General features: G+C 50.8%; 1 protein-coding gene across 1 annotated transcript; it reads left to right on the forward strand.

Moving 5' to 3' along the window:
• The first annotated feature begins 236 nt into the window (after positions 1-236).
• Positions 237-19,485, forward strand: LOC119089661 (2-hydroxy-3-oxopropionate reductase). Its single transcript, XM_037212454.1, has 7 exons — positions 237-435; positions 13,595-13,747; positions 15,982-16,115; positions 16,542-16,673; positions 17,054-17,171; positions 18,186-18,367; positions 19,115-19,485. Exons 1-7 carry the CDS (start codon positions 300-302, stop codon positions 19,331-19,333), a joined length of 1,074 nt encoding a protein of 357 aa, XP_037068349.1. The 5' UTR covers positions 237-299; the 3' UTR covers positions 19,334-19,485.
• The last annotated feature ends 168 nt before the right edge of the window (positions 19,486-19,653 follow it).

Here is a 19,653-nt window from a genome sequence, read left to right on the forward strand (position 1 = left end):
AATCGTCCATAGAAGCTCCGTCGCTTAACGAAGCAAGCCCGCAAGTACTTGCGTGAACCTTTTGGTGATATCTATATCGATTGACAGCGTTTGGTCCGTGCGGCGGCCAACCCAGCCAGGCATGTGTTTATCGCACCCCCGTGCCGGGGCACTGGCTTTCGGCGCGTGTTTGGCCCTGGGCGGACGAACCGCGGGGAAGCAGGCACAGAGGGCCCCCACCCGGTGACAGCAGAGCGTTACCAGAGTTCAAGCACGCTGCGCAGGCCGGGTCGTCCGCAGTCCCTCTCGCCGCCCAAGTCATGGCTCTGGTGCGCGCGTGCCGTGCTCTGTCGGTGCCGACGCTGGCGCGCCGCGCGCTGACGGTGGCGCCCCGCCGGCAGCTCACCTCCGTCTCCGCCGAGACGCCCATTGGCGTCGTCGGTGTCGGAAATGTCGGTGAGAATGTCCGTCTTTATAAGCGTTTGGTCGTGACGTTGGCAATCCTGTGACCGACAAAGCAGTGAGCCGCCGGCACCGTGGTTTACTCACTGTGTGCGCGCATCCATCAGTGCAAGCATAAATGAAATCAGCGTGAGTTTCTGGATAGCTTAATGCCTTATTTCGTTAAGAATCCGGCTCGATTATCTCCAGGTCCAATCATCCACTAATCACGCTATACAGAGAAATGCGTGCTGACAAGTGGGTTGATGCGTCTGTCATTGTTCCTGGACCCAGTGGTATTGTGTTCCCACACGTGGCCTTTGGTCGTTGCAGAATTACGTAACAGAACAGTTCATCCAACTGTTAAGTGAAACATGAAAGGTATGAATCAGTATGAGGTAACAAATACAGTTACTTCGTACTTATTCAGAATATGAAAATCATATTACTAAACACGGACAGACTGAATCACCTGGCCTCCAACGAAAACATCGTGAGAAGTATGTTTTGGTTATTGAATCAACCCCACGCGTAGTCTGCCTGAGATATCACATCATCGATTTCCCAGAAGGAACAGAAAATTTATCATTTCAACCAACATCTTTTCGATCTCGATAAACCCTGAGCAACTGAGATGTTTGTGCCCTCGTTCTCCGGAAAGGCTGCGCGTAGCGTGCCTGCGGACCGATGGGGCGGCGCTGCTGCCCAACAGGGACAGCAGCTGAGAACGCCTCAGGGCGGAGTTGCCGTCTGGTGAGGTCCCGCGCGGCAAGCTGCACCGCGCGTCTTTTTAGAACATCTAGCGCGGTAATACGGGCCCAGTCAGTCCTCCGCGCAAAACCTTGGCCCCGCTATGAGAAGGGTTGCATTGTCGGCCTCGTTTAAGATAAAACTAAATTTAGGCTGCTGGTCCGAAACTTTGCCTGGATATAACAACATTAAAGGGCGAGACAGAACAAAGATGCATAATACAAAAAAGGAATTAAGTATTAGCCGTTTTCATGAATAGGCACGGTGTAAGGTTTTTGAAAGCTTTTAAAAGCTTTTCACCCTTAATTTTCTAGCCAACCATCTTAAATCAACGGTTATCAGCTTAAGATGCTTCGCAGAGATTAAGACATATTTGTACAGACCTTTAATTAAATAAAATTGCGGTTAGCTGGCTGCAAGCCAGATCATGCTTTTATGGACAGTACAGCGCCAGATTCTTATCCGCCGAAACCTTTCAAAACTTATTAAAAACATTTGGTGGCATCTCTTACACAGACCTGACAAAACAAACTCCTGTATCATCGTAGCGTCCCTGGCCTCAGGGTGCCGACAGTGGTGTGGTTAACGCATCTGCAGTATCCACCGCACGTCTGGGAAACAAGGGGTTCAGGATTCAATTCCCCACGGTCCCCGCCCCTCTTGCCCGCTTGAGAGGCAGGCGACGCTATATAGCCTCAGCAGCAGAGTGCGTCGTAAAGTTCCAATAGCGATAATGACGACACGGCCTTGTTCATTACTATGTAGAACTTACTTCAGCACACACAGAGGCTGCTTACAGTTCTTACTGAGCTAACAGTTCTTGCTGACCTTAACATGATTCAAGATGAATGATCCTTGAGCACAATGATCCTTAAACCCCGCCTTGCTTCACACGCCATCGATGTAAACAACAGCACTCTGTTCTAAAAAGCATAGGATATTGACTATTGCGCTCCGATTGGTGGAGGTGTTATGCTGATTGGTCCCATGGGCTCGGCGCATTGGTTGTCTGCAGCCAATTTGGGTGATTTTGAGCGTTTTCAGTGACTTTTGACCTAAACCAGTCGCCATATTCTGCCAAGGATAGGATACCGACTATGCTGCATCGATTGGTGAAGGCTTTTGATGTTGATGGGTGCCATAGGCTTGGAGCATGGGGTTGTCTGCGACTTAATTTTTCCAGTTTGGAGTATTTTTGGCGGCATTTGACGTGACTCAAGTTTACCATACTCTGGACAGGGTTATCGACCAAGCGGCATCGAATGGTGGAGGTTTGGTGTCGATCGGTGCTATAAGCTCGGGGCATGGGGTTCAACGGATTTTGGTCGGCCGCTTAGTCCCTTCCACAAGATTGGGGCAACCGGCATCCAACACCCTCGCCCGATGCATATCGCTGATTGCCAGGCCTAGTATTTTCGTAGAATTTGGTGAACTAAATGCATGGGCTGAAGAAATGCCTGTAAAGGGTTTCGTTTGATAAAACAGACTTGTGCTTGGTTGGATACGTATGGTCTACCTAATGCATGCTAATGGAATCGCATGAAAACCATATTTTACTTGTGAGAGTGTATAGTAAATAATAAGACTTTGAAAAAAAACATTTTACAGCTTTTCAATACACCATTTCATCGTGAAAATGGCTACTGTACGCTACATCTTCCGACACATTTTTAGTGGCAATCAATATGCATTGCACCCTAATATGCCCCCCCCCCCCCCAAATATGCACCCTAAATTTGATGCCGTAATGCTATGAACAGAAATGACATTACAATGTAAGTATCCCTGTGTCATACTTGCCCTCATGAGCTTATAATAAAGCTTCATCTTTGCAGGATTATTGGAGCGTAAGGGGAAAAATCGGCAAAAAAGAAAAAGAAAAATGAGATGTGCCTGCAACTTTCCACAGTAAAACCCAAAAGGATAGTGATTCGGAAACCGCTATACGTTTAAAGGAGTAGATATACACAACACATTTGTAATGACATTCATCCAAGCAAACAAAACATTTTTATTCTAAAAATAAGCTCTCCCCACGCCCCACCCTCCAAACACGAACAACAGAAAACTAGAATGCTTCCACTTTTACGCCCCGTCTCTGTAGACTTAAGCGATGCACAAAGCACCATCGTCCTTAAGTCGTTTTGAGAACGGCATATTCAGGGGATTTTATGGATTTCTGTTCGCTGATGGTCAAAGCGTGGCGAATCGTGTGCTTCACCACAGGGAGATCGGGCGTTTTCTTGTTGTCCCGTCGTCAAACCCGTCATAGTCTGCGGGAACCGTCCGGACGGTCATACTTGACGCCTGTCACGGAGTTGGGCACTGGCGAATGAAACGACTGGAAGACGATCAGCATTACGTGCGAGGCTGGTGCTCTGTGAGCCAGCTAAGGTCGTTTCATTGATGTGAACAAGGGGCGAGTGAAGGGATGAGCGAAAACTTAATAAAGGAAAGATTCCAAACTAATTATGTTTGTAAGCGTTATTGCTTGTAGATAATCTGATAACATTCTTCAGGGGCCAGCTTATGAGATGACGCCCACCCATGACAAATAACGTGATAAAACATTGGTTAAATCAGTCGACACAATGAAGGGTGCGGTAGTAGCCTGACTTGCATTTACCACCTTTTCTGCGTTAATGAATTGAGCCGCTTCGCAGAGATTAGGATGCATCAGGCAAGAGCTAATACTGGATGCCTGAAATTTAGCGTAACTTGTTAGCTATGAGCAGTACCAATTTCTAACCGTAAAATGCACAATGTTTGTGGGTCCCTGAATTCCATCGCTCCACCACCGGAGAGCTTTCTATTGCTTCAGGGTTTTGCAAACTCTCATCCGCTTATCCACGGACGGTCTCTATCTTAATGTTTTTCGCCATCATCACTGCTTGAGAACTTGATGAACTCCTCCGCCTTGACTATCTCCTCTGTTTTGAGAACTTAATAAACTCCTCCGCAGAGATTGGGATGTGTCGACAACGGGTACTACTGGACGCCGGGAATTTCGGAACATCGTTTTTAACTATGAGTAACACGAATTTCTTATCGCAAAATGTGCATCGTAGGTCCCATAATTCCATCGCTCTACGGCCGGAGAGCTGATACAGTTGGAGAGCTCTACGGCCGGTCGCCAGTGTTGTTGCAACACCTGCGACCTGGCAGCCACCAGCGCGATTTATCGACTGAGCGGTAAGCGGCGGTAGACACCTGGGCGACTGAATGGCGAGGGACCACAGACACCTAGGCGACTGGTCAGGCGTGCTATACACGGAGGCTCCTTCGCTTCGTTGAAACTTACTGTCGAGAGCTTTGGCCGGATCTCCGAGTCGCGAGTGCTGACAGACATGGGTATTAACTCACCGACTGGTCATGTAAACAGCTGACATGTGCACTGACTCGTGCCCTTCAAAAATAATCACCTCAGGGCCAAAGCAGCTTCTGGGCTTCGGTAGACTCTCAGGCGTGCTGAGGTCATTTGCCGACCAAATCACGCGGAAGGTGCATCAGTGCACTGATATTTGGGCAGAACATTCGGTCCTCGCCTTCAATGTTTCGCAACTCTCATCCGCTTATCTACGGACGGTCTTTATTTTAATGCCTTTAACCATTAATGCACAGAACGTCTGCTGTAAAATGTGCTTCGCTGTGGAAGAGGAAGTCGCGCCAAGGACGCCACAAGTTGTGGACTTTCTTCATAGCTGACAGGAAAGAGAATGATCTACAAGTGAATGAGGCGGACGGCAGACCAGTGATGCATCATGATCTCTCTCTCTCTCTCTCCCTCTCTCTCTCTCTCTCTCTCTCTCTCTCTCTCTCTCTCTCTCTCTCTCTCTCTCTCTCTCTCTCCTCTCTCTCCTCTCTCTCTCTCTCTCTCTCTCTCTCTCTTTTCGTTTGCAAAACAATAGCTGCCCTTGTGTTAGTAACGATAAACGGCTACCGCTCTGTGGTCTTTACCTGTGTTGCAGCCAGTTTGATTTTACCAGCAGGACAGCGTTTCCGTTTCGTGATGTCACATGCATTCACTGACAGACTCGTACCGGTGCATTCCATGCACTGTCAAGCAGTCTTTCCCCGCGATAGCGACAAATCCTGACTCTGGGTGCATTGAAGTCCAGACCTGGCCTAGCCCTGAATGCCTGGCGTGTCCTTTGATGCGTCCATCAGGTGTCGAGGATCGTGCCGCCCATCGATTAGACGCATCGGCCCTGTCCGACGTGCTTCTTTCGTTCCTCACCCACACGCGTCCTCACACGGCAGCAGGACGATCCTGAAGACGGCGCCAGTGTGCCGTCGTCTTCCAAAGAGGCTGTGTGTGCGGCGGTCCTCTGTCGGCGAACCAAAGGCCTGCCGCAGTCACACGGACATGGAGCACTTCGGCGGCCTGGTCTCTGTGGGCGCCAGCTGGTCCGTGACGCCCCTCGGTGGTCAGACGGTGGACGAGGAGCTGCGCGTCACGGCCATCCACGGCCCGCCGTACATCGGCGTTTACCCGCATCCCGATGGCTCGTACAAGTGCGACGGCTACCTGTACGACCTGTGGCAGATCATGGCGCACAGTCTACATCTCCGCTACAAGATGGCGACTCTTCTGACTGGTGGCTACGACAGCAGGGACACAAATGGCACGTGGCTGAGGATGGCGGCGAACTAGCCTATCGTCGTGCTGATGTAGCCTTAACGTGGATCATAATCAGAAGGGATCGCGCCACTGTGTTCGACTACCTAGACGCCGTGCCGGTGCATCACGAGTACACGTTCCACGTGCGCCGGGGCTCCCGAGGTTTCCCGCAGATTGGACCGACCATGCTCGACTCTCTGCTGAAGCTGCTGCACGCTGACGTCTGGTGGGTGCTGCTGGTCTCGCTGCTGGTGGTGTCCGTGGTGCTCCATGTTTCGCTGTGCTTCAACCAAGGACGGGTGTAGAGTCGCGGCATGATGAAGGACATGACCTGGGGTCCGTGCCTACTCTGCAGCTTCATGACGTCGGTGGGGCAGGGCTGGGCGAGTACTCCCCGCTCTCTGGCCGCCCTCGCCGCCGTGATTTCCAGCTGGCTGCTGGGCATCCTCATCTACGTCAACTACACTGCCAACCTGATCTCGCATTTGACCGCCATCACCGTGGACCGACCCATCAGCAGCCTGCGGGAGGTCTCCGAACATCCGGGCCGGATCCCAGCCACAGAGTCAGCGTTGAGCATTACCAATGACTGGGAGACGAGCAGTGACAAGTACGAGCGTGAGCTATTCTATCGCATCGCATCCCGAGAACGTTTCATCGAGCTGCGCTTGGCGGGAGAGAGCGGTCGGCGGGTCCTCGATCCTCGAGTCATGAGTTACATCGACATCAACAGGCCCTTCTGCACATTCGGCGCCAACGCATGTGACCTGATACCGCTGCAAGAGACGTCACTGCGTCAGGTCACAAGAGACGTATGTGACCTGATACCGCTGCAAGAGACGTCACACGTCACAGACGTCACTGCGGAGGAAGGAAATCTGCATGGCAATAGGAAAGGACAGAAACCGACTGCGAAAAGCCATCAAGCATCCCGTGCAAAAGATGCAAGAGGTTGGCATCGTTTCTCGCTTGAAACAGTATCGGCTGATATTTGGTCAGGATAAGTGTAGCTCTCCAACGGACTTCAAGTCGCTGTCCATTAGAAATCTGCTTGCTGTGTTGATCCGAACACCTTTGGCTGTGGCGTCCAGCACAGCTGTTTTCTCAGCCGAGTGTCTTTGGTCTCGGGTGCGTGCCAAACAAAGCAATCGGCAGAAGGTCTGGGCGGCGCCGGCGCATCGCAAGATACGCCCCTCCCCCGCGGCACTCAAGAGCGAATTAGAGCTACTGCTGCAATTTTACTCCGATGTAGAGGGTTGAAAAAATGCGTGACGCTGAATTTTTTCCCGATACGTGGTTTTGGGTTTGCCACCTATGAGTTCGTGCTGCTGACTTTGCACTGTAACGTGCACTTGATAAAAGAATTAGCATCAGCCGGGGAAAACAACTGCGTATGTGTTGGGAAGGGATCGTCAACTTTTGTTGGGATGTTGGATCAACAGCGACTAGAGGTCATCAACCATGTGATCCGGGATTTGCAAAGTACTGGCATCATTAAACTTGCCAAATCGTTGCCAGTGCTCGGGCAGGAGCACTGCTGGTGTTTAGCACTCCTGTAACACTGCCAATCGGATGGTTGCTGGCCGTGTTGGTTCCACTGCCTCTGGCAGTCGCCTCTGGCATGACCATCGATCGCTTTCCTGAAAAAGTGCTTTTGGACTCTTTTTCTAAGAGAACACGCCACTCTTCGTCACGCTCTCTTTTCATGGAGTGCCAGGGCGGAGGTCACATAAGCGTTCAGAGGCGATCACCGGGGTTTGAGCTTGGGTTCCCACGTGGCAGCCGAAGGCTCTCACCACTCCGCCATGGCGTCCCCTGCGTCCCGTCTCGGTGCAGACATCGCAGCAAGATGCGTTTCAGAGCTGGACGGCCTCGCGCATCACAGCACCTGTACTTATCTGTGATACATCACAGCATCTTCTGCCCAAGTACACAGTGTTCACCCGCTGACTGCAAGGGTGCGGGACGGATAGGTTTAGGAAAGCAAGGTGTGCTTGATATTTCAGCGGTTGCTAGTTTATATATAAGATAGCACTAATAGCCTAATTCCTCGTATGATAACCAGGAGAATGGAATGACAGATCTTGAACTACATTTTAGATGTAAAGGTGTCATGCATATGTGTAGAAATGCATCTATGTCTCCACTTCTCTGGTTTCTACGAGGCATTAAGCTTCTAGTGCCGTCTTATGTATATGCGTAATGTTCTTCGCAAATACACTTAGCAACTGACAGCTACTAGTTCCTGTCATGTAGACATGCGTGCGCACCTTCGTTCGTATGCTGACGATGCCGTTCATAAGACGTTGTTGCCATGAACATCTGCTGTGTTTTGCTAACGAGCTGAAAAGATTTACAGGTCTCATACCTCAACCTGGAAGCTATTTTATTCCTTTAAAACCACAATTATTCTACTGTTATCCCACGGTTAACAATTATGTAACTGCAATCGACACATCGTAACCTATTGCACCTGTAGCACAAAGCTACTGCATCTTTAGCGTAGAGCTAGCTACCAGCCGCTGCACCTAACCCACGGAGCTACTGCACCTAAAGCGTAGAGCTACTGCACATTTTTTATAGCCCAGAGCTACTGTATCCGCGCGTTCGCACCGCGGCTGGTAGATGGTTGGCTGTGTGCCGGGTTCCCCAGCTCTGTAACGGACTGCCACCAGCCTTGACGTGCTGGGAGCTGAACTCGTTAACAGGGAACTGGATATCGTTTTTAAAACAGAACGGTGCGAGGTAGAGCGTTAATTGACTGATATCTATGATATATCTATTTTATGATTTTATACATTATATGCTGTGCCACCTACATATTCACTAATAGCGTGGCATGTTCCGTTTTCCCCTTTTATCCCGAGTGTTGGCAGCGTAAATTGCATTCTCGTGTGTTCTTTCAGCCTCTGCCACGCTGCTCCACTATTTGACGCTGGACTGAGAATAGCCACGCTCCGTGTGAACTGGCCATGTCTGTAAAATAAACAGACAATCTTGGGACCATCTCGTGTGCTGTCATGAGTTCAGTTTGAATACAGCTGATCACGCGTTTCGGCGCAGCTCGGCCTCGACCCCAGGCAGCTGGCCTTGCGGTTCCTGCTCTCTAACCGCTCCTTTATATGATACCAAAAGGGTTCTGGAAGGGGGTGGAGGGTGGGGGTGCGTCGTTGCCCACGGGTTGGTGTTCCCGGAAACCGGACTCCTACGGCACTGTCGTTCCCGAAACACTGCTTTCTGATGACATTGGCAGCGATTTACATGTCGCACAGAGTTGCTAGCTCAAATTCGCGATGGATGTGTGCTTTGCTATTAACCACATTTAAGCAATTTGGTAAGCGATCTTCTGCAGGCAGCCCTGACCCGCTGTCATTCTCAGTGTTCGACAGGTAGCCCGCCGTGGCACTCACGCGCAGCAGGGCGGGCGGGTCCGGAGGCGCTCCCAGTCAATAGCCATTGTACGGCTCTATCGTCCATCAACCATTAAGTTCACAGCTATGATGTGTCTACATGCCAATATTAGATGATAAACTATGCTTCCCGCTGCCCTGGCATACAATTCTTTTGAGTAGGGAACATCCTTTATGGCGGGGTTTGCCTCATGCTTTAGCTGGCGTAGAATGGCACGGCTGTACGCTCAGCGCGTATTACTTCTATGTTCGGAAAACAAACGCTTCAGGATGTAGACACTCAGCCTGATGTTCATGTGAAATACTAGGTCAGGCGTTACACTCAGACTACGGTTGCATTCGCGCCGAGAGGACATTATTTGACCACGCCGAAATGCACGCTGAGTATCGGTAATTGACTTGTACGGCACCCTTTCACGTATACGACTTTGACCGTGCCACCTATTCAGACTTCGTCGCAAACCAGCACAGACGGAGGAACTAAAGTGATATGGATTTACCCGTCCACACACTGCAGGAACACGATGGCACGTGCAGTGACGACGACAGTCTGAGAGGACTCCCGGGTGCTCAGACTCACCTGAGAGAACTCTGCGGTGCTCCAAACGGCGGTGTTCTGCGGGCCGCCGCCACTCAGGCTTTCACAACGAAGCACACACGCACGCACTCAAGCACACCCACTCCTACGCAGCATCTCATTTATCGATACAGATGTGTTTCAAATGGCGTCCTCGTGGACATAAAGTGGTTTGCGAAGAACGAAAGTACCATACCAGCAATCCATTCTGGCGTTCTTTTACCACAGTGAAAGCGCCTCATCTGCGAGCAGTCCATGCAGTTAAATGGAACAATAATCGCGATAGTGGTCATATCAGCGTGTGCGGTCCTCCTCCAGACATACCACTGAGGTTTGCTACCAATAATATTTATGGCAACGGCTGTCGAACGCCCCAAAGTCTCCGGTACACGCACCCGCGCGCACGGCTCGCGCGGAGCGCGGGCGCAAATGAAGCCAATCGCAAGGCTCGCGCGGAGCGCAGGCACAAATGGAGCCAATCGCACGGTTCGCGCGGAGCGCAGGCTCAAATGAAGCCAATCGCACGGCTCGCGCGGAGCGCGGGCGCAAATGACACAATCACTCGCAGGTGGGGTTGGGGCTTGTTGATCCATGTTTACACGATGCCAATCCGCACTCAGCGGTGACAAACAGAATCTCTGCACATAGATACTGACACATATCACAAAGATTTCGCTCCAGCTTATCAATGACAGGGCCAATCAATAGTACATGTGGAGGTAGTAACTCCTTTAGCAGCTATGCTTGCTGTGCTCGGTGTTCGCAATTAAATGCGGGAGCCATTCATGACGCTAAGAGTCACGTATCTTTGCACATCAAGGAATACCTCCACGCATCACCGAAGGCTTGCCACGTTTTTATGTGTCTCTGAGTTGGGCGCAATGCCTGGAGGACAACTTGCATCTGTCACCGTTTTGACGGCAGTTTTTTCGGGCTATCTGATCAGCGGTGTGCTCGGAGACACCTGCCACCCCTGACATGCGATCGTCATCAGATTCCCCAATGCCCTTTCCCCAAGGTTTCCAACGATGTGACATGCTGAACCGTCTCTCAGCCTTCTCTGGCTCATCGCCGGAAAGAAATGGTATATGTTGGACAGGCAGCCGGATGTCGGCTAACTGCACCTCACGTGCACGCGGAGTGGTCCCGCTCGACCTGCGGTGTTTTTGCCCTTCGTACGAGTTTGAAAACATGGACATTTCTCGTGCACATGATGACTTCATCGGTCTTTAGGCACCAACATACGATAGGAAACATATTGAGCTTTGTTAAACTTAAGTATGTCCTCCGCCTTCTCATGTTACGGGCAGGGCGGAACTACACGTGACTGCATTTGCAGTCATGTGCAATATTGATTGACTATTTGTAATCTGGCCTCTATGTAGAACATTTCGTTCAAGCACAGGCTGTGTTAACTCCTATGCAACTTCGTCGCTGATATTATGATTTTGCTAACGTGTGCCACGTTGTTAGCTTTCTGGCTGGCTTTCATTCTTCTTTCCGTAACCTTTTGCACTATTTCGTCATCATGGCACCAAAAGGTCAGCAAATAAATCGTAAAATCATGAGCTCTGCCTATCACTCATGATGTGTCTTGGATCACTTTACATAGGTTCTGATATGCCAATTAAATTTTCAGCGATCCCAAGAGACCAAATCAAGGTCGTGCATGCACGAAACGTAGACACATGAACCAATTCCAAAGTCTTTGACTCAAGCATTTATACCTAAATTTCTTAAGCTGCCCACTCCCATGCAACATATCGTCTGCAGGCAAAGCATTCCTACCTACAATATACGACAATAGCCAATGACAATGGAAATGTAAGCTGTTAGAAATGATTCCAATCCGGATTGACCTTTTTTCGTTTTGTGCGCCCCGAGACTAACAGCCCACGTAGCCTTAACAACCCTGCGAATTTTCAATTCTTTCCCGGAACCCGGTGAAAAGTATTTTCTAAGAAATAGAATGGGTACTCATGCTAGAGAGGGTTAACGAATTGTTAACATGCTGCCAATCTGCGTGGATCAACACTTCGCTGGTTAATGTGGGTCAACGCGTTACTGATTAACAAGGGTCAACACGATGCCCATCAAAGCGGATCAACACCTTCGAGAGGAATTCAACTTCGTTCGAGAGCACTCGTGAGATGGCTTGATGGTTAGATTCTAACATTCCACGGTGCTGTATGAGCCTATCATACCGGTCGAGCTTGCAAAGGCGTTACCAGCCGGATCACAGCCAAAGCTTTCACTACAAAGGAGGAAAATGGTGGAGCGGTAAGGTACTTAATAAAGGAAACTCTTTTTGGTACGATGAGCTCGTGTTGACAAATAAAGCTGAACGCTTTGCATTTGCAAGTAAAACAAGATTTCATAATGACGTAGTTTTGATACTCCCTGTATCTTCCTTGCTAATCGAGCCAACGGTAGATTTGGAGAATAATGGCACCTCGGATTGTCCGCACCCTATGTCTTTGGACTTCTACATCGCCCCATGCGTAGCGATTCAGTTTCCTTCATTCAGCTCATGAGACTGAAGGGATTCTCTGCAAAGCTGGATGCCTGAAAAGATTGGATGTGGCTGTCAGCTTTAAAATCAGGCCAAACCTTACATACATGACATGAAAACAATTTTGTATGAAGTGCTGATAATTTTACCTTTGAGGTCAACTAAAACCCTATCTGCTCAGATCAAAAAGGTTTGCATGAGCACGGTCACCAGCGTAACACTACCCACATCTAGCTGCACACTGCGTCTGGCATTAGCCCACGCGTCACAGCATGCAGGAGTGGACCTAATGTCCTATTCTCCAACCCACTCCGCCATCTCCCCAACTATGTAGGAAACAGTTGGGGAAATCCGAAGAAACGATAGAATTACGAGTATCTGTGGATAACCAACGATCTTTATCTGTCCTTCAGCCAACTGACATCGCGAAGTTACACTCCTGACAGCGGGTGTTATCACTGCGTGCTATGTACTTACCTGACATCGGGACTGCCAGCGGATCGTATAGCCTCCATTTTGTTTAAATATAGGCTCCTGTCATGAAGTTGTAGAGTTGCAAAGCATAGTTCACCAAACCTTCTTTATTAGAATTCAGCCCGAACCGGTGAATTTGCATCCGCTTCGTCTCCCGTTGAGACGTAATTATGGATAGGGTCTTGCTAACGAAGCAATGTGCATCGTTGTTTTGATACTACCTTTTTGTTGCCGTCCAAATTATTTGTTGCAATGCTGCGTTCATGAAACAAACCTTTGCTGCATTGTTAAGCTAGTTCTAATGGCGTAGAAAATCTTGGTAGTCTGGATTTCATCGACTCATATAATTGTATTTTCATGAAAATAACTGGAGCGAATCTACTCCAAACTGGGCTTAACCGTTGTTCCGCGGTTAACGAAGCTTGAAACTAGGTTCAGGTAAACATCAGTCGCTTGCACATTTCGAGGAAAAGCTTCGGAGGAAGTAACATGGAATTTTCCAATTATGTGTGGTAGAGCAATAATGGCCTAGGGGTACCAGCTAGCATGGTTTGGTAATCGACTTGAAGTGGAATTACCGCTCGCCTGCACGGGTATTGCCGCCATATTATGATTTGTCCATTGGTTGTGAATATGCTTTACGTGATGGTCTGATTATGAATGGATTTTCACGAATACCGACATCAAAGCATATCACTGTTTGTATGGCGTCGTTTCTATGTCCATTGGTCGCATGTAGCTAGCTGCGGAAAACCCGCTGCTGAACTGTTGCATACAATTACGTCCAACCCAGCCGCTACTATCGATGTTTACCGCTGCTCTGCACACAGGCGATGCCGTCTGCAAGAACCTCCTGCGCAGCGGCTACAAGGTGGCGGCAATGTACGACATTGACCCCCGGCGCGGCGCGGACCTGGACGACCGTATCCCGCGGGCCACCTGTTCCCGCCAGGTGGCGGAACAGTCCGATGTCGTCATCACGTGTGAGTAGCGGGACGCGGGGAGCTTTGCTCTGCGATGTCAGTCGGGAGGCATGGCACCGTTACGCCTCAGCTGCTTCATGATGCGCTTAGGCGTTGAGTAGAAGTGACTCTACGTCACACCAATGGCTGCAGTGACAGAGCCGAAACAGAGCCGACATGGTTGGTCTGGCGCACATGGATGTCTCTCCGCGCGGAAAACCATGCGTAGCCAACAGTTAATCTTGAACGGTGAACTGTTGACATGTAAGGAAGACATGCTGTGACAAGACTGTGATGAACAGATCGTTTCAAAAGGGCCGACAGTTACCCCTACCTGCCCATCACCCAACTGCCAGGAGACCAAGAGCGCTGTCCACGGCGGCACACAGAATGGCGGACCCCTGTCCACGGCGGCACACAGAACGGCGGACCCCTGTCCAGGGTGGCACACAGAACGGCGGACCCCTGTCCACGGCGGCACACAACGGGACCCCTGTCCACGGCGGCACACAGAACTTCACGTTAATACCGGCAATAGGAACCGAAGCGTTGAATACTGCGGCATACCCAGCCAAGAAATGTGAATTCTACTTGACAAAAAAAATCAAGCATAACCAAACGGGTAAGCAATTCGGAGCGCTTTGTGCGACAAAGGACTTTTTCATCACGTTCACCAGACAGCGCCATTTGTCAAAAGTTAATCCAACTCATATCAATCAAAACTCATCCAATATCTCCTACTCAGTCAAGATTGTCCGGCCTTCCCGAGCCTTAAGCCGGCAGTATTTCAGCCATGCCGCCTGTAAGATTGTGCGCAGACGCTTAACATCAGCGTGTCTACACGGCCCGCCTGACACGCTCATGGGAAGAAGATGTTCCAATACATCAGTAAGTCTTAACTGTGTGGGTTTCCAAGGGCGATGGTTTCCATTGGCTAGCCCTTCGTTATGCCGAAGTGATTGGGTCTGTTACCATGTCACCCACGCCGCTGGCGAGACCGCTGACGCCAGAGCCAGACAACGCAGCCGAACAGAGCATAACCAGTAAAGACAACCAAGAAACATAATGTAATCGTCATAATTAAGATGCCGCAGAAGGTGTCTGGGAGGACGTCCACGAATTACGTTATGTATGGAGGGGTAAGAGTGGGTTTGAGGGAGCGTAATCCAAGCATAAGAAGACCGTGATTTTTTTGGGGGAGGGTAACGTGGCGTTCAAGCGCGACCGCAAATCATGTTGAAATCTTGAATAAATAAAGCTTTCAAGCAGCATATCGTTGATTTGCTCCCATGGCAAACAGTTTTTGTGTTTATCTTTCCCACCTTTTCCTTATTTAGCTGTCAAATACACGTTACCTTTATGAGATGTTGCCTTTAACACAGCGTGATCGGAAGAGAGCTCCTTCACCCAACGCAAACAGCTCGTAAGCATGGGAGTGGGGGTTAAAAATGGCCAAAAATGAGTCGCGTAATTTGTGGGTGGGCGTAAAAATGAGTCGGTAAGTGAGTGTAATTTGTGAGTGAGTCGCGTAATTTGTGGTTGTAAAAGCAACTATGAGCCAGCGCCAGCGAGAGGTGTCATGCCGGCTTCGGTGTGAACATCGATAGAAGGGTGGTAAGATCTCAGCATCACCAGCGCAACCGAACTTGAAGTGTTTGGTAAGCACCCGATCCGTTATGTTTCACTTCGGCATTTCTGGACGCAGCACCATGCCTGCTTCGGGGCGATATCATTGTGTGTGCACTCTGGTTCCCTACAACATGTGGAAGTGACAGACCAATAACAGCTTATTCGATTAGCCGATTTGTCAAACAGCTGCGCCACTCCTTGAAAGATATTTGCAATGTAAGTGTGTTGCCACCATATGTCATCATGAATGTTGACAAATTGGGCACATCGCAAACGTCTCGATATTCTGACAGCACGCAGCGGAGGTGGTTACGAGCTCAGGAGCACAATGCCATAATGTCGGCGTTGCATCGTCCGCGCGGACTATGCTGCGGTGGTCGCAAAGCGGCCAGCGTTGCCAAGGCCAGGCCAATGACAACGGCATTGATAAATAAGGTCATTGATAACCAATGTCAAGTGCAAGACTGTTGTGCCGTTTCGTCACATGGGATACAATAAAACTACTTGATCACTGTCAGGACCAGTAGGCGACCTTCTCGTTATGTTCTGTTGCAGCGGCTACTGAAGAGCCGGGCCCGTTTGTGCGTGTAGTGACGACCCGTTTCGTCTGCGCGTGCCGACCTCAGGTCTGCCGAAGCCGGCCCACGTGGAGGCGTCGTACTCGGGCGCCGACGGCCTGCTGGCGGGGCTGCGCCCGGGCGCCGTGTGGATCGACCACTCGACCACAGACTATCAGCAGACCATCCGGTACCACCAGCAGGTAAGCCGAACGGTGGCCGCCCGGCAGCGGACGGTCAGCAGGCCGCCAGCGGGGGCCGCTCCGTGTTACCCCAGCCCCGAGACGTTCAGCACTTGGGGTTAGCTGCAGTGAACTGAGTATTTGTCACCGCGACGGGAAGGTTTGCTCCGGAGGTGGTCCTGACAGGCCGACAGCAGTATGTGAAGTGATGGGCATGGATAACCTTGGCCCTGAAATAGCTACATTGCTGTTATTGTAAAAAAATATTGATTAAAAATCCAAAAGCAATTTCGGCTTGATTTCCTGCGAAGCTACAACCACTAGCGAGTACGTAATAGACTTGACTAATGTTTTTTGTTGGTCGGCTGATATTTCTATCACGTCTAAATATCAACCTGCTTTGCTGCCTTCCCTGAAGACCCCCAATGTGTGACCTCTTTTCCTCAGGTGAAGGAGAAAGAGGTGGACATGGTGGAGGCCCCGATCACCGGAGGGCTGTCCGCCCTGCAGACGGGCACCATGGTCACCTACCTGGGCGGAGACAAAGCCGTCATTGACTTGGTGTCTCCCATACTTTCGGTGAATAACGAACGGATGAAACGCTGGCATGTTACATTTGTTTCGCCAGCAAGCTTATCTGACGTAAATCATTGAAAGTAATCCCGTTGCTGTTTGTTGAGCCTAAGTGCACATCGAGAGTGCGTTTAATTTTGCACCGATTGGCAGCGAATTTGTACTGCACTGGTGTGACACCTGGATACGAAGATCCTGAAATCATCCCCACGCACGTGGCACCTACAAGTAACTTGACAGTTTAATAATGATTTTCTGTATGTAGCCACGCCGTGAGTCGGGTCCACGTCAACTTAAGTCGCCATTTTCCTTGCACATCCGTGGGAAATCAACGAAGACCTCGCCGCGTTTTGATCCGTTCGTGAAATGCGTCGTTGTACTTGCAGGCCAGCTACACCGACCTCATCTACATGGGTCCTGTGGGCTCGGCACTCATCACCAAGGTCATGTCCAACATGCTCTGCATGGTGAACGCCATCGGCATGGCCGAAGCTATGATGATCGGTGAGTTCTCCGCGGGTGGCGGCAGATCATGCCGCTGCACGGTCAGCACCTCTTCAAACTGCAGTAGTAGCTGAACGCCATCGGTATGACTGAAGCCACGATGATCGGTGAGTTCTCCGCGGGTGGCGGCAGATCATGCTGCTACACGGTCTGCACCTCTTCAAACTGCAGTAGTAGCCATTGAACGCCATCGGTACGACTGAAGTCATGATGATTGGTGAGTTCTGCGCGGGTGGCGGCAAATACTACAGCACACGGCGGAAGCAATTTGTACAGACTTGTTGGGTATAAATTGGGAAGAAATGCCGGGGACTTTCCACACATTTTAATCGAAGACTATTTTTGGTGAGCCCGATCTCCTCAAACGCGGCCCAACGCTGGACAATGCACTAAAAACGTATAGCCCCCTGCATGACTCACATAAATATCGAATTCCTTCCTGCTGCTGCAATGTCAAATATCGACTTCCTTCCTGCTGCTGCAATGTCAAATATCGACTTCCTTCCTGCTGCTGCAATGTCAAATATTGACCTCCTTCCCGCTGCTGCAATGTAAAATATCGACTTCCTTCCTGCTGCTGCAACGTCAAATATCAACTTCCTTCCTGCTGCTGCAACGTCAAATATCGACTTCCTTCCTGCTGCCGCAATGTCAAATATCGGCTTTCTTCCTGCTGGTGCAACGTCAGATATCGACTTCCTGCTGCTGCAACCTCATACTGCTGCCGCGAGCGCCATTTCACCGGCTCGATGGGCAGCAGCAGCACGACCGAGTACTAGACGACAGTAATATCCAAGCTCCGGCCGCCGTCACAGCCCGCTAATCTCACACCAGCTGCGACCGCGCTGACATCACAACGACGTCAGGTGACCGAGCTGACGTCACAGTGGCTGTGTCCAGGTTTTTAGCGCCGACATGCCCGACGCATAGTCGCGATTGTGCGGTTCTCCGTAACCTGACCAGCTGTCCACCCGCGTGACGTAACATTCGTGCCCGCTTGTGACGCCTCGGCAGCGAAGCGGTCCGGTCTGGACCTGCACCAGTTCTGGCACGCCATACGCGCCGGGTGTGGTAGCAGCTTCGCCTGGGAGACGGCCGGGCCGTCGCTGATGCGCGGCGACTACGACCCGACCTTCACCATCGACTTGCACTGCAAGGACCTCGACCTCGGCTACCAGATCGCCAAGACGCACCGCGTGAGTGACGTCACAGCGGGAGGCGTGCGCGGGACGGCTGACGGGTGCGAGTGCGTCAGGTTCGGCGCAGGCCAAGGTGGTGCGCCAGGTTCGGCGCAGGTTGTGCGGGTATTTCGCGTTGTGAGCGATGTGTGCATGTGTGCACACATGCTTGTATGTAGTAATTGAGGGCATGCACGCATCGCTTCCAAATCTGAGATGCCCGCAGCACTTGTGCCAAACCCCACGCACGTACCCAGATCCCCTCAGCTCCAGTCAGGATAGTGGGCCAATTATGGCCTAGAAATCGAAAGATGGCTGAGGGATTCCAGAGTTTTGTGCTCTCGCGACTGCAACCAGCTTTTTCAGCCAGTAGCTCACACTTTTCTCATCTCAGGTAGGTGGAATAAGATGTTAACAATTCTGGACGAGTGGGGCGTCAGTTGTGCTTTCGTGTACGTACAGGTGAAGATGGCTTTATTGCACGTTCCGAACCCGTGTTGACCGCCAGCGGAGAGCATTTTTGTATAGCGCACGATGCTCAATCCGGACCCTCATCAGTGGAAACTTTATCCTATACGTCCATTGGCTACTGTTAGACACAGCCCTCAGGTCAACACGAATTGGTAAAGCGGCCATATACATGACCGGCTCCGATTCAAGCCCAAGAAAACCAACCGTTCGCCGTTGAGACAACTGGAGCATCTGGCCCTGTGTGCTCCGCCGTCCAATTGTCGCCACTTCAGTGCCGCCGCCGCCGACCCACAGGTGCCCATTCCGGTACACGCGCTGGTGCAGCAGATCTCCAACGAGGCCATGTACAAGTACGGCCCCGAGGCGGCGTGCTACTCCGGGCAGAGACTGTACGAGGACAGCTGCGGCGAGCAGCTGCGCTGCGACGGCTTCGAGGACTGGAGCTTCGAAAACCGCATCATCGACGGCAGCGTCGTGCCGCAGCACAAGAACATAGACCCGCCGAAGCAATGAGAGCGCCGGGAGTCGATGTGGGTGCAGCTGGGGTTGGTCGTGCTGATGGTCATTCGCCTATAACACGGTGCTCTCCTGTGCTATGCGCTGTGCGTTATGACAGTCAGGCTATGTGACGGCCATGCCGCCACCAATACATGTGGAATGCGCTCTTGTTGCTTTTCTTCCCATGAAACCTCGCTTATCACAAAAAGGCATCTTGAAGCTGTAGCCCGCATGAAATCAGCAAGACTACTAAGAAAAGATTAGGAGATCGCATTGGCGCATGGTTGTGTCTGTATGCAGCAAGTGACTACAAAGGTCGGGTGGCAGCCGGGCAT

Source organism: Pollicipes pollicipes, unplaced genomic scaffold, assembly GCF_011947565.3.
Source record: "Pollicipes pollicipes isolate AB1234 unplaced genomic scaffold, Ppol_2.1 Scaffold_3087;HRSCAF=3621_pilon_pilon_pilon, whole genome shotgun sequence".
In the NCBI taxonomy this organism is placed as follows: domain Eukaryota; kingdom Metazoa; phylum Arthropoda; class Thecostraca; order Pollicipedomorpha; family Pollicipedidae; genus Pollicipes; species Pollicipes pollicipes.

Excerpts from the sequence above, each read along its gene's own strand:
- LOC119089661 (XM_037212454.1), top strand. The coding sequence starts at position 300 with ATGGCTCTGGTGCGCGCGTGCCGTGCTCTGTCGGTGCCGACGCTGGCG. Across the intron at positions 13,748-15,981 it reads GTCCGATGTCGTCATCACGT|GTCTGCCGAAGCCGGCCCAC; the intron begins GTGAGTAGCGGG and ends TGCCGACCTCAG. Across the intron at positions 18,368-19,114 it reads AGATCGCCAAGACGCACCGC|GTGCCCATTCCGGTACACGC; the intron begins GTGAGTGACGTC and ends GCCGACCCACAG.